This window comes from Misgurnus anguillicaudatus, chromosome 24, assembly GCF_027580225.2.
Source record: "Misgurnus anguillicaudatus chromosome 24, ASM2758022v2, whole genome shotgun sequence".
NCBI lineage: Eukaryota > Metazoa > Chordata > Actinopteri > Cypriniformes > Cobitidae > Misgurnus > Misgurnus anguillicaudatus.
In genome coordinates, this window is record NC_073360.2 from 11,241,962 (window position 1) to 11,267,046 (window position 25,085).

The 25,085-nt window shown below is 37.1% G+C and overlaps 1 protein-coding gene across 1 annotated transcript in view; it reads right to left on the reverse strand.

Moving 5' to 3' along the window:
• Positions 1 to 433: 433 nt before the first annotated feature.
• gbe1b (glucan (1,4-alpha-), branching enzyme 1b) overlaps positions 434 to 25,085 on the reverse strand; it is a 174,246-nt gene continuing 149,594 nt past the window's right edge. The window contains exon 16 of the mRNA XM_073863520.1: positions 434 to 2,093. Within this exon, the coding sequence (XP_073719621.1) occupies positions 2,031 to 2,093 (63 nt within the window). The 3' untranslated portion in view covers positions 434 to 2,030. The remainder of the gene's footprint in view (positions 2,094 to 25,085) is intronic.

Genomic DNA, 25,085 nt, shown 5'->3' on the forward strand with positions numbered 1-25,085 from the left:
GGTTGTTGCGTTTCATTGTTTGTCTAATTTCTAAACCTCGCCTTCTGCTTACAAATTCTAACTCTCTCAATGGTTACAATCTGCTGTGTGTTTACCATCATTTATCAAAATATCTTCTTTTGTGTTCTTCAGAAAAAAAGAAATTCACACAGATTTAAAACAATATTAGGATGAAAAAATGATGGCAGAATTTTCATTTTTGGGTGAACCATCTCTTTAACCTCAGACTTTACTGTAACTCTGTCTCAAATGGTTTATATGTTTAACATTGTTTGCCTATACAGTGAATAAATAGCAAAAAACAATCATAATGTTGATTTGTATAAGTACTTTATTTCTGGTTCCTACATATTGCTTTACGACAGAAATATAACATTGCACACAAACACATGTGGTGATCATCACAGGAAACCTTTTAACATCAGAAAAAAGGTTTAAAACTGTACCTTTTCTTTCACTGGGGTGGTACCATAAGTTTCCGTTATGTACCTTTACGGGTATACAAAACATAATAGAATCAATGTTATACGATTTTGGATGTATTACTTGTACCTTAAGGACTTATTGTGTACCTTTAAAGGTTGCTACAGTTAAATGTTTTGTACCCCACACCTTAAACGGGTACAAAATTGTTCCTTAAAAGGTTTACAATAGGTCCTTAGGGCATAATATTGTACCCCAAAAGATACAACATTTGAATACTTTGTATACCATAAAGGTAAAAACAAACCTTTAAGTTTTGTTGATTTCTGACATTGCTTAATGTTTTTTATTATATTTTCTAAAAAAACAACAACATTTGTAACCTTTAATCTAGAAAATAACTACTACTTTTCCAAAGTATAACAAAACTGAGCTGAATGATCGGTGAGGATGAAGCTCTGTTTTATAGCTGTTTGTGAGTAGGGCATAATTACGGTAATTCTGTGCATTCATCCAATTTTCTGTGGGTACATTAGGTCTCTTAAAACACAAAACACAGAGCATGGTGCTCCTCTTTAGGGAGCAACAGGTGGATCTTAAAGCAACTAGAAGGATAACACTAATGCTGATGTATTTAATTCATACATAGACCATATGTCTCTATTGGGGTAACAAAGCTGTTGTTCATAAGGAAAAACTAAATATCCTGCAATACACAAACATGATAAATACAATAACAGCTGTCTGCCCTAAAGAAATATACATGCAAAAAAAAAGAAAAAGAAAAAGATGATGACAGTAAAAAGCTGTTGGACAATGTGAATGATTCTGAATATGAATGACTGATTATTATTTTATAACGGTTAATATTCACGGAAACTTGATTATAAGTAAAGGCACTAACACAGCTTGCAAGAAAAGGTTTGACTTAAATTTGATAATTTTTCACAGTGAGCTTACATGTAGGCTATTCAAAATATATATATATATGTAACTCTCTTGTGTCCTTGAAGTGAAATCCAAAATTGACAAGAACTCAAATGTTTTTTAACATGTATACAGACTATCTTAAAGTCAAAAAGTGCTTGTGTCGCATTTAAATTAAACAGTAGATCACAATTTTGTAAGTTAATATCAACACAATGCTTAAGCAAAATTACATTTGCATTACAGGTTATACCACATTTACACTTAAAGAATACATTCGATCTCTGTGTTTACTTTTCAGTAGTAATTTATTAGGGCAAAATATCCTATAATTTAAATGCATAGTCTTTCTTTAAGAATCTACTTTTAGTATTCTGTTGTGTTTTATTGAATCAGTCCTCTTTCTTTACAGTAAGTATGGGGTTTGATGGCAAGATATTTGACTGGGGTAAAGCTAACTAACTAATTCTTTGAGTTTCATTAATAATAAATGTGTATAGCGTAATAATGATGCAATGACCATGTGGGAAAAGTTGCTGAAACATCGTTGAGATTTGCAATATTTAACTGTGGTTTTTCTAAAGGACGGGTGGGTGGGGGGTGATCTCGGTGTGAATGGAGGTAGGCCGAGTCACAGAAGTTGCTGGGTTTCCATCTCGCGGTGAATTGCTGATTGTGTTTCAGTAGCAGTAATCGATTTCCTCGTTGGCCAGAACAATAGCGGTTCTGCAGGGAATGTAAACCTGATAGGAAGAACCACACAGACAGAAAAAAGATCAAAGGGACTCTGTGATTGTTTCAGGCAGTGTAACACATTTTAAAACAATGCATGACATCAAAAAGCGTGAAAGGCTGAAGAATATGAAACAAAATAGCACATGAAACCTCAGCCATGTCATATACTTTAATACAACTCAAGATCAAAAGCTTACATCCTAAAATATTACGGTATATCACTGCGTCTGATCAAGAGTAAATTATTTAATAGACATTGAAAGTAATAATCGTGTTCGGCGAAGAAAAAACAAAAAAATTCTTGCAATTGCCATAACATTTTTGAGACCCCCCCACAAAAAATGCTCCCTAGCTGTCACTGGGGACATTAACGTTTCGAAAAGCACACATTTGCACCTAAATAGTGCTTATTAGTACCTAAGAGGTGCATATTGATACCAAATGTACACGAATCTGTACCTAAATGGTACATGTTAGGACCGTCTTAAAGAGTACTGCCTCGGTGACAGCTATACAGACCATTTTTGGACCATTTTCTTCTGACAATGTAGTTATCTGGCTATTTGTTAATGTGTGCCATCTTTTTAAACTCTGTATATAAATTAAAACTGGCAAGGTGTCTTTTTTGGGTAAGTGAATTACATTGATGATCTGCTCATGAAAGCCCACTCCATTAAAACTGGACACTGGCAGAACATTTACTTTAATATGAAATATTTGTAAGGTGCATGTTAAAATGTTTTTCATATGAATACGCGTTGTAAAAAAATTCCTTGTTGCACTTCAATGTTTTAGTTTAAACAACTTGAAGAAGTCATATCAACTTTGTTGACTAGCGAGGAAATACTTAAAGAAGAAAATCAGACTTTTTCCATGTTTAAGTGTTATAATTGGGTCCCCAGTGCTGGTATCAATCTAGTAAATGTAAAAAAGATCAACCCAGTAACTTAGGGCCAATCTCATTTCTCTGTCTTACCCTTTCCCCTTTGTCTTCGTCTTCCCCTTGCCCCTCGACACCGAGTGAAGGGGAAGGGGTAAGACAGATCATTCGTCTAAAAATGAGACACCACTCGATTACAGTTTGCGTCACCTTCCCTTGCCGCTAACTGGCTGCTACGTAAACAAACAAGCGTTGACATAAACAAAGAAGATGCCGTTGTCTCAGGTTGTGAGCTGAACTCAACAAATAGCGCATAACTTAGCTGCTATAGCTAGCGGCTTAACTAGCGCTTCAAAACAAAAACATTACAATTAAAACCGCTTGAACATTTTATTAAAAGTTTCATAAAACATAAGTGTCATAATATAATCTCAATTAAACTGCAGAAAATAGCATTACTTTCATTTGTGCGACTCCTTGACAGTTAGACGTTCAGCCATAAAACATCTTGATGCCGGCTCTACTGAGAAATTCCTACGTTAAAGTGTACCCCTCTCTTTCAAGTGTGGTCCTTATCACACTTCGTTTCAAGGGCTATGTATCCCTACGCCTTGGCCCTAGCCCTTGATCAAAGGGGATAATACCATCAGGAGGCACAATGATATTACGCAGTGCCTGAAAATAGTCCTCTGGTATTGAAATTTACAGAGGGGACTATTTTCATGGGCTGCGTAATATCATTGTGCCTCCTGCAGCCATGTTACAGCAGCAAAGTCCTTGATTATTATGTCAGAATGAGAGTATATAGTTCCTAGACATATCGGCCTAGAAAATCACAACTTTTGATTTTCTGTCTGTCTTGGTGCGCGATGTAGCTGCAGAAGAGTCAAGTTTTAAATAGGAAAAATATGGAAACTCTTTGGTTATATTTTAGCGCAATGCTAATGGTCTAATCAGATTCAATGGATTGTGCTAAGCTATGCTAAAAGTGCTAGCGTCAGACCCGGAGATCAGCTAAATTGATTCCAAAACTGTAAAAATCAAATGTTTAACACTAGGGGAGCTGGAAAATGAGCATATTTTCAAAAAAGTGGAGTGTCCCTTTAAGTTACATGTTGTTACAATGATAAAAACAAAGTTGTGACTGCTCAGTTAGCACTATATGCTAGTAAATGCTATATGTCAACGTTTAGGCTGAAGTTCTACTATTGACATACAGTTACAGAGCTCAACATTATAATTCATGACCTTTTCAAATAAGGCAATAATAGACAATTTATTCTAAAGGCAAATCCTAGGGTTGTAAATGTAAAACAGTTTCTGGATCATTTTTGCACTTAAAGGGACACTCCACTTTTTTTTGAAAATATACTCCACTTTTTTTTTGAAAATATGCTCATTTTCCAGCTTCCCTAGAGGTAAAGATTTGATTTTTACAGTTTTGGAATCCATTCAGCTGATTTCCGGGTCTGACGCTACCACTTTTAGCATAGCTGTAGTTACATTGTGTACTAAGACAGACAGAAAATTAAAAGTTGTGATTTTCTAGGCAGATATGGCTAGGAACTAAACTTTGCCGCTGTAACATGGCTGCAGGAGGCGCAATGATATTACGCAGCAGACAAAATAGTCCCCCTAGTAACTTTCAATGGCAGGGGACTATTTTCAGGCAGTGCGTAATATCATTGTGCCTCCTGCAACCATGTTACATTTAGAATAGATTTTAAAGTATAATTGCTTGTTTATAAATCACTTCAAGGCTTAGGACCCAAATACATTACAGATATGCTAACTGAATATAAGCCAGATAAACAGATTACTTAGATTATTAGGATCCGGTCAGTGAGAAATACCAAGGGTTCACTCAAAACAAGGTGCATCAGCTTTTATCTATTATGGAATCAGCTTCCAGAAGAGATCAGATGTGCTTCAACAGTAAACACTTTTAAATCTAGATTAAAAACACATCTGTTTAACTCTGCATTTACTGAATGAGCACTGTGCTGCTTGACACTGACTGCACTTTAAATTCAAGTCACTTTTACACTAGTTTTATTCTTTTTAACATATTTTTAACTGTTTGTATTAAAATCACATTTATTTTATTGTCTCTCTTCTTGTAATTTTTTTCTCTTATTTTTTTTTTGTAAAGCACTTTGAATGGCCTCTGTGTATGAAATGTTCTATACAAATAAACTTGCCTTGCCTTACCTTTAAGTGCACCAAGGAAGTTTTACAGTGTGTCTACTTTGTAAAAGCTGTCAAGAAAAAGAAATGCTTTTGGAGGACTCGCACCTTGTCCATGCTAACAAGCAAACCTTGACTTATGCCTGCCACTGATCATCAACGTAACAAAAGTAGCAAATCATTGCTTTTCAAAGACAAGACCTTCAAAATGTCCCATCCTAACTTCCTTGTTTTATACAAAAATATGTCAAGGCAGGAAAGAGAATTGTATTCATCAAAACATTTTATGTGATCTTCAATTTTGGTCTTTGGAAAAAAGAATGAACATTATTCAAAACAGAATTAAAGACCTTAGAAAGAAATCAAAATTGAATTTTTGCAGTTTTCAGTATGAATATGTTAGCCTTAAAGTGCACCCTTTTCATTGCTAAAAAAACGTTATTTTGTGTATTTGGTATAATACAATGTGTTTGGGTGGTTTATGGTTCAAAAAACACATTATTTTTCACATCTCGTACATTTTTGTAGCTCCAGATATACTTGCTTTCCTCAAACGCATTGATTTGTTAAAAAAACTCATTGATTTGAAAAGCTCTGTGTCCGTGATTGGCCAGCTAATCTGTACGTTGTGATTGGCCTGAATACATCTGACGCTCCTTACCATGTTTGAAAGATTTGCTCACAATGCAATGCTAACAGGAGTTAACTTACAGGCGGGATGAATTATGATAATGTGGGTCTTTACTACATCACCAATCCCAGGAAGTAAACTGTTGCCTACAATCCGTGTGCTTGTTGTAGTCCAAGAAAAGAGATTTACGTTGGAGACGATAACTCGCGTCATCGTTTACTTTGGGGTTTGTACCTTTTGCATATCGTTAACATGTCCTAATACACACCAAACGAAATGTAAAACCGTGAATCGGACAATTGGTGCTCTTTAAGGATGCATATGAATGAATGTGCTCCAAAAAATCCACAAAACTTTTAAATAGAATTTAAATTTAAAAAGTCTTTAATGTCCTCCAATGATTTTATGACATCATTCTGCACTTCAGCTTTTCATCACAATCCAGACATGGAGGTAAACTAAACAGCTATTGGCTATTTCAAAATGGGGAGGAGCCACTTACTATGTCCCACCCTAACAAATTTACATTAAACAAAGCTGCACATTTCAAGGCACTTCAGTGGGCCTTTAAACAACATGAAGGGAAAAGATAAGCCCCAAGACTTAATTCTTAAACATTTCAAGGTTTACTTCAAAGTAAAAACTATCTGCTAGATAAACAACCCAACTTGCTACAAATGAAATTAATTTCTTAAATGAAGCATAGTGTAAACCAGAGATATGAGGTGGTTTGTCTTTCATATACGCAATATTAAAGCACCATTCCACTTCTGTCAACCATCCAAACCTCTTCAAACTCTCTTTTATCCTGTGCTCCGCAAAAACCATGTTTCTTCTGCACTAAACCTCTGCAGGTTTCAAGAAGATGCATGTTCACACCGCCATGTACTGTAGTATAAATCCCTGCTCCCTCCTGTCCGATCCCTGCCGCTCACCGAGTGTCCTCTCTTATGCTGTCAGGTGCAGTTCAAAACACCATCGAAATCTAAACTCAAAAACAGAGAGGGATTGCATCTCACGAGAAACCCAGAACACGTTCGTTCTCTGTGTGTTCCTACACCGGCGCGGCGGGAGCCAAGCATCTCTCGCCGCAAACTGACAACAGACATCGGTGACTAATTAAACAGACTCAGTGAAGAGAAGCAGAGCCGGGGCGTGCCGCTGCAGAGAAAGAAAGTGATATGTCGCACCTGGCTAGACAAAAGCTACCGCTGCGTCGCAGCCTCCATGTGTCAACAACATTTACTTTCCAGGGCCGCGCGAAACAATGGTGACAAATGGTGGATTAATCGTCTAACAAAGAACAGCAGAGATCTCTAATGTCATTACTGCGATGCGTCGCGCACATGCTGATTATTGCGACCAATGCAATATGCACCTCATTATTAGAATTTGATCACTTCAAATTAAATTCTGATTTGCAAGTGTAGACACGCCGAATTAAACACATGTGAGGTTTGGAATATGAAATGAAGATATACAGGGTTCCCACTCACTAGTTAACTTTAAATTCATGGACCAGGTCCAATACCCTTAAATTCAAGGACTAAATGTGGGAGCACATTTCAAGTGAGAGCAAAGTGTTACCTTTTAAGATACATTGTTACAGTTCCCTTTCGAGGGAACTCGCGCTGCGTCGTTGCAGTGACATTTTGGGGACGCTTCAAGGGGTAAGTGTGTCTGAATCTGTATATCAAATTCAACCAATGGTGAGGATTAACGACAAAGACAGGGTGACACGGGAGCTATCTCGCTATCTGAAATATTGCCAAAGACGGCGTTACAGGGACGCAGGAAGTATGACAAGTGAGATGCAGCGTCTCGTTCCCTTCTCAGGGAACAACATTTACATGCATAACCAGAGATATTTTTTTAGGTGTCACACACAACTATGCAAAAAAGCATTTTGGTATGAATCAACATTCGCAGACAGAAGATATAAACATTTAAAGCGAACAGTTTAGCATGTGTGCTTAAAAAGTCTAGAATGTTTATGATATGATCCTACACTACACAGGAAATAATATGATTTTTTTTTCAGAAAACTTGCATAAAATAGATTCAAACACTTTTAATGACCTGTATCTATGTATGTATATTTTCAAAAACTTCCCAGGGCCTTGAATTTAACCCCCAGATTCTCAAACTTTCAAGGATGACATTTTAAAGAAAGATAGCACATGCATACTATTAAAGCATTTCACAAAGAAGTAGCTTTAATATTTAAAAGCAATACTGAACATAAGGAAGATAAAAAGCATTTGGAGATTTTCTGCTTGTTAAATGTTATGGGCCAAGGGATGCACTGAAAGGAAAATTCTTGGCTGAAGCAAAATAAAATGAAGAAGAATACAGAGCCACCGAACACATTTTTTAATAATTTTCCTAATTATTTTACCAATTTTCTCACAATTGCACCATTATTATTAATAAATGTTTTATTTCTCATTTAATGGTAATGTTCTTCCTGATCCCATTTTTCAAACTTTAGTTAGTGTGTAAATAATAGCTGTAAAATGATAAAGCTCAAAGTTCACTGCCAGGCGATATATTTTCATTAACAGAATTCGCCTTTCAAAGCCTACAGCGAATGGCCGGTTTGGACTACAGTTCTCTGCTTCTCGGTGGAATGACGTCAATAAAAGAGTTTTTGACTAAACTCCGCCCACAGGAATATGTCAGTTGCCAGTTAAGCTAACGGCAAGTTAAGCTAAGGCAATCAGAACTTGATACGTATTTCTGAAGGAGGGACTTCATAAAACAAGGAAGACATCAGATTGTTTTTAGCACAGTAAAAACAGCGCTATACAGATAAGTAAATTGTGTGAAAAATACAGCGTTTTTATACACGTGAAACATGAATACATGTTATCTTGCGCACTGTTGACACAATCAAAGCTTCAAAAACACAGATTATTAAACGGGCAGTTCTGGTTCTTCATTCTGATTGGTTGAAACGCGTTCTGAGCCATGATAAAATACACCGGTAACCTCACGGTTCAGACCACATTACATAAGTATCACTGCGCCACTGTTTCTGCGTACTGATTTATGAAAATAAACACCACAGTCTCAAACCATATTTTAAATTTGTCTACAATTGCACAATTAATGGCGATATCCAGATAAATGTCAATAAATATTGTTGAGTCATCTCGTCGATAAAGAGAAAACATTGTCTGAGGATTTTATAACTCAAGTTCATACGTCCGCTATTATCCACTGGGTGGCGATCTTAACCAATTTAAACACTGACACATTCACTCAACACTTAAAACAGCATGTTTTCATCAGGCTCTGAATCTGATCTCTTACAAAAGTTCTTCACAAAAATTTATTTATCTCCGTTTGGCGGAAGAGTAATATTTGTACTAATATAATTACAACTTATTTGTGTTTTATTTTATAAAATCCCGCTAACGTTATGCATATGAAGTAACCGTTTTATAAACGCAATAAACCCCTCGAAGCGTTGGGTTACCAGTGCATTTTATAAAATGCACTGGTAACCCACTGCTTCTTGGGGTTTATAGCTTTAAAGAACGGGACCTTTAATATAATTACGTGTGTTTGTCATTGTCATGGTTCTAGGAAGTTTTTATTACATACCGCATACACTCTTTGTCGTTCTATGACATGAGATGAAGAGCTAAAGTCTCTTGATCTCTGTGCTTGTACATTCATCAGAGAAATACCAAGGATCACCACTGCCGTGTCTTTCGCATACACTGTATGGTGTTCAGGATGTCTTGATTTTAAATGATAAATGAAACTTGTAGTGCTGTATGTTTTCGCGTCTTTCTCTGACACTTTAAAATGCTTTCACCAACATGTTTGCTGCATTTGTGCACCTCTTACTCTGCGCTGGTTGCTATTTGATTGGTCATCAAAGGGCTCATTGTTAGGTCATTTTTTTGTCCTTTTCACTTGTTTGGCACCGAAAATTAGTTTTTTATGAGAATAATTTCAGTTGCAGAACATTCGATGCATCTCTAACTGGAACATGTTCATCTTTAAAGCTTCCATGAAATCAAATGATGGCTTTTTGGCTTTTAGTATCAATATGTTAACCTAAAGGATATCTACTATATAAAGTCATACAGTACAAAACATTGATAAAATGCTCTATTGAAAAATATGTGAAGGTCTCAGTGAAATCCAGACTAAAGTCACAATCCAATCACAATCGAGTTATCTCGTCAATGGCGGGGAAAGAGTTAAAGATCGCTACAAAGAGTTATCTCATCAATTAAGATAAAACATTTGCATAAACCCGTGTTCCTGATGAATTTTTATGTTAATCTGCAATACCGCAATTATCCACTAGACTCACCCAATTTATAAAAAACCTTGAAGAAAAAACGTTATTTACTCATTTTAAACTCTGTGTATGTTTTGATAATAGTTCTGAATGATCTCTAACAAAATCCTTCATAAAAAATTAAATTATTTTAGCTTTTTGCTCAAAACTTTGTATTTTTAAAGAAAAAGTTAAAAGTTAAAGTTTATAAGCAGAAAAAATATATAGATAGGATGACATTTTTTCTCCATTTGTTTGTTTATTGTTTGTTTGAAAGCAGATGGTCTGATCTTTCATTTGATATATTTGTACGTTTATATATTTTTAGAAGAAAATTTTCCTGGAAGCATTTTGTGAAACTTTTGTGAAAATCACAAAATTGCTAACGGGGAAAAAGTTAATGGTCTGCCCGGAAACAACACAAAGTCGTCTAATCAAAGAAAAAATCTTTTATGTTTAAATCGGTGACAATATGCTTCATCAAGATTGAATAAAGGCTGCATGTTTAAAAGTATGCAAGGTATTTTAACGTGTTTGCCATTGTTGTTATAAACTTTATAGTTGTTCATGAATGAGGGTATCACACCGTTTAGTTATTGTGGTGACGTCTCCAAGCCCCTAAACATGACACTGCACAAAGCAAAACGTGATTGGTTGCTTTACATGTCAGTCACATGGCTTCTTGGGGAGGGGACTAGGTTTTCACAGACTGGGTCACATATATAAGCACTTCAAATGTACAGTGTCTTACTTTTGCGAATGCGGATCAATAATTTCAATGCCATCATTTTATTCCATGCTGTGAAGTAAACACTATTGGCTATTTTAAAGAGGGGAGGAGCCACTCAATATGACTCTGCCCTAATTTTTATGTTTCAGTGGAAATCATGTAAATGCAATTAAAAAACTGTGCATTTCAAGGCACTTCAATGTGTCTTTAATGTGATGAACTGCACCTGAGCTTATTCTTCAAAGACACCTGCCTGAGGACTGGTTGACTTGTACATCAAATAAAAATGATTTTAAGGTCAAACTGATTAAAAGAAATGGCAAAAATGACTTTTTTGTTTGTAGATTCCACTTTTTCTGACTAACGCAACAACATTCATGCATTTTAAATGTGGTTTAAGTGTCTCCTTTATTCCAAAGCAATGCAAATCCAGTATTCAAAAGCACTTTTTGGTAAAACCTCAAAGTATTACGACTTGTCAAGGTTTATTATAAGAACCGTAGAAAGGCTGGCATGAACCGGGTAGCAGGTGTTTGAAGGCCTTGATGGCACGTGTGGTTTATTGTGCTTACGTTAATATTCAACACGAGAAGGGTTCCAGCTGAGACGCCTTCCACTTCAAGGACAGTAAATCATTAGTAGGTCTTTGTGATCATGAAAGAGCATTCAAAAAGCGAACGAAAGGTACAGAGCCTGTGGTCTGACGCATAAACAAACAGATGATGTACGAAATGAGGACGTCTGCCTCGTATTTCGTTGAATCCCAATTCTGACCTGTGGTTTGTGAGCTCCACAGTTTCAAAGAAGATGCAGAAGAGCCTTTGGTCACGACGCTCGATCGGGTCGAAGTTATGATGCGGTGTGGATCAGCACACATCGTGCACGAAACAAACTCGGTTCACACGCCTCAGGGACACACCGGGGGTCTCCGGGATCTGCGAGGAGTCTTATCACGAGCTTCTGAAGATGGCCGTATTGTGTAACCTTAAAATAAGAACACTCCAGAACAATCCACCGCCTCTTTCTCGCCCTAAAACTCATGCTCCGTGGGTCTCTGGTGAATACTCTCACCAGCTAAACTCGCACACCTGTCTCTTATCTCGTCCCTGCTTTTCAAGTGCTTCTTGACTGAAGCGTGGAGAGAAACTTCAGCTGGATACTGATTTATTGAGAGTGAAAATGTGTCTATTTTACACTAAAGGCGAGCTTTACATTCAATTTATTAATTTAGGGTTTAAATAGAGATGTGTAGTAAAATTTAATAACACAATATGCCAAACATTTCCTTATTTACCGTGAGGAAAATAAGTATTTGAACACCTGCTATTTTGCAATTTCTCCTACTTAGAGATCATGGAGGGGTCTGAAATTGTCATTGTAAGTGCATGTCCACTGTGAGAGACATAATCTAAAAAAAAATCCAGAAATCACAATATATGACTTTTTATTTATTTGTATGATACAGCTGGAAATAAGTATCAGCTAGAATTCTGACCCTCAAAGACCTGTTAGTCTGCCTTTAAAATGTCCACCTCCACTCCATTTATAATCCTAAATTAGATGCACCTGTTTAAGGTCGTTAGCTACATAAAGACACCTGTCCACCCCATACAATCAGTAAGAATCCAACTACTAACATGGCCAAGATCAAAGAGCTGTCCAAAGACACTAGAGACAAAATTCTACACCTCCACAAGGCTGGAAAGGGCTACGGGGAAATTGCCAAGCAGCTTGGTGAAAAAAGGTCCACTGTTGGAGCAATCATTAGAAAATGGAAGAAGCTAAACATGACTGTCAATCTCCCTCGAACTGGTGCTCCATGTAAGATCTCACCTCGTGGAGTCTCAATGATTCTAAGAAAGGTGAGAAATCAGCACAGAACTACACGGGAGGAGCTGGTCAATGACCTGAAAAGAGCTGGGACCACTGTTTCCAAGGTTACTGTTGGTAATACACTAAGACGTCATGGTTTGAAATCATGCATGGCACGGAAGGTTCCCCTGCTTAAACCAGCACATGTCCAGGCCCGTCTTAAGTTTGCCAATGACCATTTGGATGATCCAGAGGAGTCATGGGAGAAAGTTATGTGGTCAGATGTCACCAAAATATAACTTTTTTGTCATAATTCCAGTAAACGTGTTTGGAGGAAGAAGAATGATGAGAACCATTCCTAGAACACCATCCCTACTGTGAAGCATGGGGGTGGTAGCATCATGCTTTGGGGGTGTTTTTCTGCACATGGGACAGGGCGACTGCACTGTATTAAGGAGAGGATGACATGTATTGCGAGATTTTGGGGAACAACCTCCATCCCTCAGTTAGAGCATTGAAGATGGGTCGAGGCTGGGTCATGACAATGACCCGAAGCACAAAGCCAGGATAACCAAGGAGTAGCTCTGTAAGAAGCATATCAAGGTTCTGGCGTGGCCTAGCCAGTCTCCAGACCTAAACCCAATAGAGAATCTTTCAAATCAACGCATTGTTTATTTCATCCTATCCTCCAACCCATACAACTGTTTGGTCATTTGTCTATTCCCCCAAAACAGATGCGTTTACCAAGGTCAAACAATTGATTTATATAAAGAAAAGATTCAAAAGTGTCATTACGTTAGCTAAGGATGTGTAGCCAAATTTTAAATAAAAATTCCTTAATTCGCAAAAAAGTTTTAACGCTCGCTCAAGGAGGTTTTTGATTTTTGTGAAGAAGAGTAAATGCGAATAATGGGAGATGGAAATGAATTTGCCAAATAAATTTTGATGTATCGAACATTAAACCCACGTGACTGATCGTCTAGGTGTATCGGCTGACATTGTCTATACCATATATGGGGCTCGACGTTGTCGCAATGTCATTGCTGCTAGTGCCTGTATCAAAAATTCTGCACTGCTATGTACAACTTGCCAAATCGTAACTAAATGCAGCCCTGTCTCCATCATTGTTTAGCGTTGGTTATTAGGTTACCAATACCACCGTCATTCGCTCTAAAAACTTGATGGAAATGCACCTAATTCGCATTTGTTTGTTTTCTTTTTTTGGGGGGAATTTTAAAAAGAGTTTGAATGGAAACCCCACTATTAATTCAACATAAACTGGCTGCTCTCTGCCTCTTTTGTTTTTGTTTTATTTTAAAGCATGTGAAAGTTGCGCAAGCTTATTTAATAAATTGCTCTGAGAAAGCTCTTACATATGCATGCACAAACTGTTGTGCCACATGTTTACTAACAACACATGCAGCAATATTCTGACATAATATTAGGGCACATCAACCTAAACCCATCATTTCTCCCACTCGCGTTTCAGCGAAAGCAGAGGGACTTGCCCACAGACCATCTACTCAAAGTAATTAGGACAAAAGCGATCGAAAGTGATCAAATGATGGATAAAAATGGAATTAGTCTACCAAGAGAGGTCTGGACTCCATAAAAGCTTTCATTAGCCAAGGGTTTCGAGAGGCTGTCTGACTGGTATGTAAAGCAACCAATCACAGTTCATTTTGTTCAGCGACATGTTTAGAGCTGTGATAATGCAAAGTTGATATCCTAACATGGCCTAGAAATCCTGTCGAGTTGAACCAATCAGATGTCGACTCCTGAAGTGCTTCCTGAATTGATGTCTGAGGCTTAGATACACCTTTTTTTGTGTGTAATGGACATGATTGATACCTTAAATCGTGTGATTTGTTGAGAAGAGGACAAATGATCCAACTAACCATTCTGCCTCATTAAAGGAGTGCATCAAAAGTCAAATTAAGGGTCCTTATTATTTATTAATTTAAACCTGGGGGTAGGCTTTAAATTTAGACCAACAAGCACTTACCTAAACAACCCTAGCAACTGCATAGCAACACTACTAGGGTGATTCTCAGGAAACCATTGAAACACCACGGCACTAATGATTTTAGCTTTAAAATGTGTAATGTAGTAACATTAAAAAGCATCAGAATTAACACAATACTGTGTTCTACCTTGCACAATGTGTGATTTCAACATAAGAATTTATAATTGTAAATTTGATCTCATTTTCTGCTGAAGTTCTCATTACCGCAATGTGTCCGGCTGTGTTTGAACATGCGTTATGTTGTAATTTAATCATATTAACACAAAAATATTAAGAAAAAAAATAAATGGATGTTTTGCTAGACTACTTTAGATGACAGAAAAAATATTTACTGAATATTCATGTATAATAATAATGAAGAAAAATTAGGAAAATGATGTGTCCATGCCTGATGTTCTCATCCTCCGCAACACTTTTTGAGAACAGTTTAAGTACACATACAGAATTTTAATAAAGTTTGATTTTGAGTGACCAAGCACATGGACCAGTTACTTCAAGATGGCTACCAGGTAAGATCATTTTTTTACAGTTAATTTGAAATATTGTCTTGTCAGAATGCTTACACGACATTTTGATTATCATTACCGCAACAGATGCTTATAGCATAATACTTTGATTTTAAATGCATGTGCAGAATCTCCAAATTATGTTCTTTCAGGTTTGTCATGTCATTTTGAAAATATGTCACTGTTGGTGTTTTCTGACTGTTGCGGTAATGAGATTTTTTTAGGACTAATTTTTAAATTATGTTACAAAAAGTGTTAAATGATAAGTAAAAGTTTTTAAATTAATGTTCCCATTTACTCCAGACTTTGTTTTTCAATGTTTGGTGGGAAAAAAAGTAAATTTAAGCAATTTTTAAATTTTAATGCTTGACATTTTTAAAACCAAGTTTTCGTGAGAATCACCCACTAACTATCACTAAAAACATTTTGCATCGCCCTGGCAACCACAACATACATTTTAGTGGGGTAAGCATAATTTTCTACAGATATTGTACAAAGCAGTTCACTCTCACTTTAAAATATAAAAAATGCTTCTTTATGGTGAATTAAGATCATACTTAATAATAAAACATCACAAAACTGCTAATTATATATGTTACTATAGATAAAAATACATTACTGGTTATTATTCATCAGCTAATTTATAAAATGATTACATGTTTCTCACGAAGCAGCCCTGTTAGCTCAAGAAAGCAGGCGACTCGCTGGTATTTTTTAATTAGCGTCTCATGAATATCATTGGAATTCGAACAATCCCCTCACATGCAGAACTTCAGGAAACAGGCACAAAAACGCAGTCGACACTTGCACCAAATCAATGCTGGGGGCAGGGAATTCATATCTGTTCATCATTGCAAAATGAAAGGGTAGTATTTTTTCACTCGTCTTCTGCTCGGTGCCTCCGCAGTCATACCGACGAATACCTGATTCTGCCGAATGCACCGGTTTAAGAGCTCGGAGCGTCAGCCTTCGCAATGCCTTCAGACAGTAAATGAGAGTTTGTTGTCACTCGTGGAAACGGAGGAGGTGAGCTGATGGACCATTAAAGGCGTGAAAAAAAAGATGGAGGGAATGTTTACACATACTCGAGTCGACTTTGAAATCGCAGCTATTAAGTAAATAATAAAGCAAAATCGGGAAGAAATAAAAGGACTTGGCACCTGCCAACGCTCAGAATGAATTATTTCTGTCATATGCAAAAAGAGCAACGTCTGACAGTAATCATGCAGCCATAGATCGACGGCACCTTTATGTCGTCTGCGCATATGTACATCTCTACCGGGAAAAGGTACTTGTTAGACTAAACTTTTCATTTGCCAGAAAGTGGGTGGGAGCGAAATAGTGGTGTTTGAATTAATAACGCATTGCAAAGAAAGAAAAAAGAGAATGTGTAATTCTGGGGGTTTAATTGATGAAGGCTGTCGTAATACAGTCGGGGAGAGATAAAAGGGAAGTTTTTGTACAGGGTTCACAAAGTCTCCCGCAGAACTGCCGTACTGCACTTTACACGGGGGTGAAGCCACAGTCAAAAATTCACAGCATAACAGCATAATTCATCTAATGAAAGAAAAAATATGTACGCGGCAAAAAACGATCTATTCTTGTTTTCCAATGATTTAGAGAGGTTTTTCCCTTATTAAACAACACTGTGAAAAAATTATAGATCAGTAAGTAATACCAAGCAGTGGTCTCAAACCTATTTGCAGCCTGCCCTCCCCCTCTCTGCGGCCCGCAGCTACTGTCAAAAATTTAAACTTAATCCGGCTCGCAGAAAGATTTTTATTTACTTTGTTTCATATTTGCTTGATTGTTGATGTAAATGTTTATGGTGTGTTCACTAGGGCTGTGACGCATCACAAAATTCACGGTTCGGATCACATTACGTTTTTTGAGGCACGGTTCGGATCATTTTTCAGATCGGCAAAACAAAGGGTGGGAAAAATCTAATAACAAATAAAGAAATTACAAACATTTATAAAAAAGAACAAGTTGCACATTAAGTAAGGTCTAAAATTAGCATTAGGTACAGAAATTGAATTAAATAAATAATAACAATCTCTATTGTACAAATAAATTATTATTATTATTATTATTATTATTATTATTATTATTATTAGAGCCAAAGCAGTGATTTTGTATTTGTCTTGGGTTGTTTGACTAACATTAATGACACAGACTTAAGTAGGTTAATTGAGGTCTCTTTAAGACCAAATAAGCACAGAATGGTTTCGGACTCTATAATTCACTTAGGACATAAGCAAATATTTTTATTAGAAAAATAATACTGTGAGATCATTTTGTGTGTATGTGCCCTGTCAAGAACAGAAAGATTTTATGTTTGCTTACTTTCTTGAAGTATATGTATATGCACTACTGAGGGCACTTAAACGTGTGCACACACACAGGCGGAGGGCGAATTCCAAAAGGCGCTTTAGAAGGAGATGGAGCATAAAATGTCGCTTCGCTTCACATAAAAACGTTACGTTGTTTTTTATTGCTCTATTCAGCAAATGTATGTTAATGGACTACAGTAAGAAACACAGTAGCGCAACTCTCTCTATAGTTTACATATGAGTTCTGATCTTTGAAAGGATGATCTGACTGGAGCTGGACCAGACACATTTAACCGCATGTGCGTACAGAAATCTGCTCACTTTAGCGTCTTTTTGCGGTTAAATTGTTTTAAATCACTTGAATGTTAACATTTGGAAGCATTAGAAACACGTGCAAATGATAACCTTTTCCTATTTAAAATTTAATATTAATCCGCGAATCGCATGCGAGCTGAACCGTGGGTCATGATCCATCACAGCACTAGCGTTCACAGTTGCGTCTAAAAACATGTATTAAACTTGAGTTAAAGGGACACTCCACTTTTTTGGAAAAATTGCTAATTTTACAGCTCCCCTAGAGTTAAATATTAGATTTTTACCATTTTGGAATCAGCTGATCTCTGGGTCTGGCGGTACCACTTTTAGCATAGCTTAGCATAATCCGTTGAATCTGATTAGACCATTAGCATTGCGCAAAAAAATAACCAAAGACTTTCGATATTTTTCCTTTTTAAAAGTTGACTCTTCTGTAGATACATCGTGAACTAAGACCAACATGATATAGGCACAATGATAATACACCGCAGCCGAAAATAGTCACCTTAACTTTCATTAGAAGGGGACTGCATAATATTATCGCGCCTGCTGCAGCCATGTTACAGCAGCAAAGTCCTTGATTATTACACCAGAAAGAGAGTATAGTTCCTAGTCATATCTGTCTAGAAAATCACAACTTTTAATTTTCTGTCGGTCTTAGTACACAATGTATCTACAGAAGAGTCAAGTTTTAAATAGGAAAAATATAGAAACTCTTTGGTTATTTTTTAGCGCGATGCTAATGGTCTAATCAGATTCAATGGATTATGCTAAGTAGGGATGCTCCGATCCACTAAAAATATGTGGCCGATCACTATTCTGAATTGGACAGCCGATCTTGTTCACAGCTATTTCATGTACTATGGCTTTTGATCAGCAAGTCCTTATCGATCTAAAATCACTGTTAGTTTGAGTCGTTTATAACATGTATTTGAAAAAGCAACACTTGTCAAACATAATTATTAAAGGAGCTGTCCGCAGTGTTTCTACTTCTAAACTAATCCCATTTCAATTGCCTTTGTGTGAAGGGGTTGTAATCTCACATTAAAATGATCCACTTTGCGGGTTTTGCTATTACCTCTGAAAAAAATATTTTTTATGTGAAAGTATCGGGCCGGATATGGCGCGAAATCCAGTGACGTCACCTGCATGTGCGCTTTGGAGCCTCTCGCCTCGTCTACTGACTTTGCACTCAACAGCGACGACACTGCAACGCGTCTGATAACATTAAGAAACGACCTGCTCCCAGCACAACACAGACTTCAACACAAACTCCACATATTGTGAAGGAAAAAATTATCTGCTGAAGGTCGTAAAGCCAAACGTGAATCGGATCAACTTCGTACAAAAACAAGGATTAACATCGGCAGGGCATTTGAATTATGGAGAAACATTTGCTTTGTTTTGGGTATAAAAATGGATCCGGAGTTGGCTTTCATCCTTTTGGACAGGTAAGCTAACATTACTACAAAGCATGTAAAATATATTTCGATTATGTGCTTTAGTTTTTTAGATGTTGTTTCAGTTTGCTAGCCTTCGCTTTAGCGTGTGTTCGCCCAGCCGTCGTCGATCGATGACGTAAAACTGCGGACGCGTTTGTTTCCGTGTGTCCGATTTTTAAAAGTCTTTAAACTTGTATTGATGGAAAGTGAGATTATACAGTGTGACATGGACTTAACTACGATATTGATCGCACAGTGTGACAAGCAACAATCCTAAAAGACTATTGAAAATAGCATAGTGTATTTACTGTTATACTGAAATTGTTCAGTGTTGTTCACTAACCGTTTTCGTTGTCTTACCGTAAATGTACTTATGTAACACCACATAACATAGGCTAAATGCAGTCAATTAAACGTTGCAGTGGGAGTATACCCGAGTTTCCAGCATTTTGTGCGGTGCTTTCTCCGGTGTGTAGCATCTCAGTCTGGCCGTCGCTCATGAGTTCGAGCATGCGCTTGTAAACTTATTGGTTGCAATCTGAAACATCACCCCTAGAGGCCACATACAGCCCCTTTAAACATATTCTTTATTATCATGAAAATACCTGAAAAGGTTTGAAGAACAGCAATATAAATATACCCTTAAGCAATTTCACCCTGTAGCCCAAGACAGCTTGCCCACTGAAGCTAAGAAGGGCTGAGCCTGGTCAGTACTTGGATGGGAGACCACCTGGGAAAACCAGGTTGCTGCTGTTAGAGGTGTTAGTGAGACCAGCAGGGGGTGCTCACCCTGTGGTCTGTGTGGGTCCTAACACCCCAGTATAGTGACGGGGACACTATACTGTCAAAAAAAGCACCGTCCTTCGGATGAGACGTTAAACCGAGGCCCCGACTCTCTGTGGTCATTAAAAATCCCAGGATGTCCTTCGAAAAAGAGTAGGGGTGTGCCTCGGCATCCTGGCCAAACTTGCCCATTGGCCTACTAATCATCCCTTATACTAATTGGCTATATCACTCGGTCTCCTCTCCACTAATAAGCTTGTGTGTGGTGGGCGTTCTGGCGCAATATGGATGCCGTCGCATCATCCAGGTGGATGCTGCACATTGGTGGTGGTTGAGGAGATTCCCCCATTCATATGTAAAGCGCTTTGAGCACTGAGAAAAGCACTATATAAATGTAACGAATTATTATTTCCTGGAGCTGCGTGTCATAGCTGCGTGTGTATTGTTCTTCGTCTACAGGGCATTCTGAGTTTCTGCACGAGAGCGCCCCCTGGCTTTTGGATGTAGCGGCATTTTGCCGTTATTCATTGAGAAGCATAGCAAGCATTATCGGCCGATCGATCGGAGCATCCCTAATGCTAAGCTATGCTAAAAGTGGTACCGCCAGACCCGGAGATCAGAATGGATTTAAAAACAGTAAAAATCAGATGTTTAACTCTAGGGGAGCTAGAAAATAAGTATTTTTTTTTTTAAAGTGGAGTGTCCCTTTAAGATGCTTTTTTCCAAAGATCCTCGCTCTCCGTGATGGCGAGGATAATGTAACGGTACATTTACATGATACAGAAGTGTTAACGCTTGATGGAAGGCTTGTCTGAAACGTGGCCAACAGCCAATCCCAGTGGCCGCAACACATGCTCCGATCTCCCATAAATGTAATTGGCTGGCTCTACCTAGGTTATTTGCATAAGGCAATCTGATTGGCTGATACACGCGTCGGTGCTTGAAACGTGGAGAAATGTTCAACTTCTGCCGCGAGCAATGGCAGTGACGGATCCACAAAGGTTCAGAAAACATTTTTACTGTTATAAAATAAAGTAGAAAGCACTGTTTATATTTCTTTAAGTATAATTATATGTTAATTAATAGAATTTAAACAATACATTTACAGAAATATTATGTTTTTATGTTAAAATAGCTCTATGGCCCTCCGACGAGACGCCCCCGAGCCAGTTTGAGACCCTAGTTTTAAAGTGTAACATAAGTAAATGTGTCTGTGACCAACATACCGAACAAGACAATTATGTTTGCATCTTCACCTAATGTCCACCATTTAAGATGAGGATATCCAAGCATCCTATTGTATCTTTATGGCCACAATATATCAATAGAGTTCATAAAATGCTCATTTGCAGCACAGGGATTTGGATGTGCATTATATGGATCAATATGTATTTGACTTAGTCTGAGACTATAATGTCTTCCACTATCAATTTCAAGAGTCCAGGTCATGCATCTATATACTTTCAGACATCTGCCTACTTGTTTTGTCAGCAGTGATTCATTTAACACTATAATTTATACACAACAATGAAGTTAATACATCATCACTTGAGTGGTTTATCATGCCAGTGTTGCTGCAACAATGCTAGGGTGATACTGGCGGCTATCATGGTGTTGTAACGTGTTGACGCGTGGTGGTTGGCATGCATTGGTTGTTTGCCAAGCCCAGCACATATGATGGGTCAGGCTTGAGTTTCGCTCGAGATTAGGTGAAAATCTCATCACTTTGAAAGGTAATAGCAGACTTTTTCCTCAACTACTCATATAATGTGAGAAATACTTTGAATTGGATCAAATATTGAACTGTAACTTTCTGTGTTTTTATGTCTAACAGTTGCCCTTGAATATCAAAATGTAAAGAAAAAAAAGATAAAATCTGTCTTCAAGTATTTAGCACAGTACCACTATTTTCTGCCTTGAGACCTTGAGATATCTTCATGCCCAAAGGCCCTCAAGTCTTTCTTTCACAGTAAGTTTGATAGTATGAACATAATACGGTTCATAAATAATGCAGCTTTAAAGGATGCATGTTTTGCTTTTAGAAGACCTACTACTATATCAGATAACAAATGACACTGCCGTCTCGAGTAATCTGACACTGATGACTATAAACAACAGTTTCAATCGTATTTGCAAATGTTTTCATGTTTTCATGGTTTGAGTTTTTTAGGTTATTTTCAACCCAAAGTTGGTTCAAATAAGGACAAACCCAACTGTTGGGTTAAATTATATATAAAAAAAGTTTTATATTGACCCGACCATGAGTTGAAACAACCCAACATTTTTGTGTATGCTTTTATTGCATATAAAGGTGTAGAGGGGCCTTTCTCTAAAACGTCCCCTTTTGTCGTCCACAGAGGAAATGAAGTCACATGGGTCAGAAAAACACGAGGGTGAACAAATGATGGTGCAGAATCTGATGAAAAAAAGACTTCACATGACTGAGCATATCTAAGAGAACAAACATCAATTATGCACATCTTTGTCACCTTTTACCCACCAGATCAAGATTAGCTCACATGCTCTGCTTAACAATTACAAAAGTATGTTGACAACTGGACAAGTCAGCGAAAAGTTAAAGTTTGCTTTTGAATTTTTATAGATCTTATTAAAGTCAGGAGGCCCAAGGGTGAGGAAATGAAGAAGGGGGAAAGGGAGAGGTGCTCAATAAGGAGGCTGAAAATAAAGCCTTGCATCACAAGCTATAGCCAGAAATGGGGATTTAAATTTCACGCTATGCACTTAATTTCAATAAGGCCTCTGGAAAGAGAATACACAATATGTCAGCTGGAGCCCAGAGAGAGAGAGAGGGGAACATATCTGATAAAGAAATGTGACTCACTAGAAGAAACTGTACTTTGACTACTTGAGATGTGGTGAAAGTCACGCAAATAACAGAAATATTATGTAGTGATTGCACGGTTTTAAATTTCTTGTGTATTATTCCAGTAATGCATGGCTTACAATGTTGCACATTACTGTGTTCAAACACAACATCCTCCTCTAAACACATAGCTGTTTTGCCTTGAGCTTCAATCAAAGCTCTTACAGTTTTCAAACATTTCTCATGACGGCTATTGCATGCTTATGCAGACGAGAATTTTTACAATATTCATGTATTGGATATATTGTAGAGCTAAAGTGAATGCCATGGTATGGCGTAATAGTATAGTATTGTATACTGTATATAGTAGTGTAGTATAGTACAGCATAATATAATATAGTACATTATAGTGCAGTACAGTACAGTAAGTTTTAGTCTAGTTTAGTTTGTGAAGACAAAAGAACTGGTGTAAAAGTATACAATTTTATGCCATATTATGTATATGGTATAGTAAAATCTAGTATAATATATTCTATATATATTATATAATATATTCTAATGTGATGACAAAAGAACTGGTGCTCTGGTACAATCATAAGTCAAAAAAAAAAAAAATCAAAGCACTGCTTGCTTAATTTGTATCTTTGTTTTATTGTTTATTTTGATATAAGTATAGTTAACATAAATTAAAGGTAAAAAAATTAAGACTAAAATTTCATTGATTTTATTTGTACTTTATGTAAATAATGGATGTTTTTAGTATTATAAGTTTTATTAAATATAAACTATTAATTTATAATATGTTGTTTAAAATTGCATTTCTTATACAATTTTATTGTACAAAAATAGTACTGTATAATTGTAAAAGTTTCGTTGCAAAATGAGATAAATCCATTTTTTAACATTTTTGTCAAAACATGTTTATTATTATGTTATCATGTTATTATTTTGTTTTATGGTGCTACTTAGCTGTATTTTTTAAGTTATGACGGTTTAAAAAAAACTGCAGTTGCATTGAAATTAATTGGAATGCACAAACAAAAAACGTGATTTTCAGAACAATTAAAAAAAACGATGGTCATCTCGTTTTGCAACAAAACTCTTCAATTGTAAAAGTTTTACAAATTTGTATTAGAAATGTGTTAAAGGAGCGGTGAATCAAATACTCATTTTTAACTTGATAATTTGTTATATAAGAGGTCATCATACTTAAATGAACATCCTGCAAGTTTCAGAACTGAAATGTCTGTGCTACTGAAATATTAGGAATTCGGAGAAATATGACGTCACAGTAGAATTGAAGCACCTCCCCAAACACCAAAGAACTTTTGTAGCCCCGACCACAGCTTAGCGTGACACACATGTGGGCCAGGGGCAAAGCAAACCATGCAGTGTCTCAACAATCAGTAAACATAGTCTTTAAAGATTGCCAAATGTATCCAAAATTACTTTTAAATAAATTTTTCTTGAGAGACTTTTATTTTGACACAGTGATCTGTTATCTGATAGAGGAACCATGGAAACGGAGTCTTGGGTTGTGGAAGAACCGCGTGGGAACAACACAGAAGCTGAATACTTTAATTCAGAGGCTCGGAACATAACATTAGGAATGTGTGCTTAAAGTTTGTTTTTAAAGAAGTTCCAGCTCGCGTGGGGAGTGTTTGTTTGTTGTACTGCAGATTCATTTGTAAAGAAGCCAAAAGTCGATGCTGGATTTGCAGAGAGACTGTGATTAAAAGCACCACTAATATTGGATCTGACAAAAATGACACAGCAGTATGCACAGTAAGTAAAACATTTTTTACTTTATTTAAGATAACGGTACTGCATTTCACTATTGCTTTGTAAGATATGTCCTGTTGTAACATCCGTGTCTAAACACGTATGTTTGACTGTTTTAGGGGCCAGTCACACCAAAAGCGTTTATGGCAGTTGCAGGCGCCTTTTTTGAATGATATTCTATGGGCAGGGGACGCGTTTGCGCGCTGTTTATGCGCGCCGAGCGCCTTGCGGTTTTTTGCCGCCTGCCGCGCACGCGTTTTTGAAGGAGCGCTGAGAGCGGAGAAGCACCCGACGTCATTCGCCTCTTTCCATTGTCCAATCGAATGAGGGGAGAGGCGGGCCTTACGTTGTGGTGAGGGAAGTTTACAGTTGCTTTGAAGAACCGGACTCCACTCGCGCACTCTCTCCTGCGTGTTTGTGCACCTCTCACCCTCAAACAAGGTCAGAGC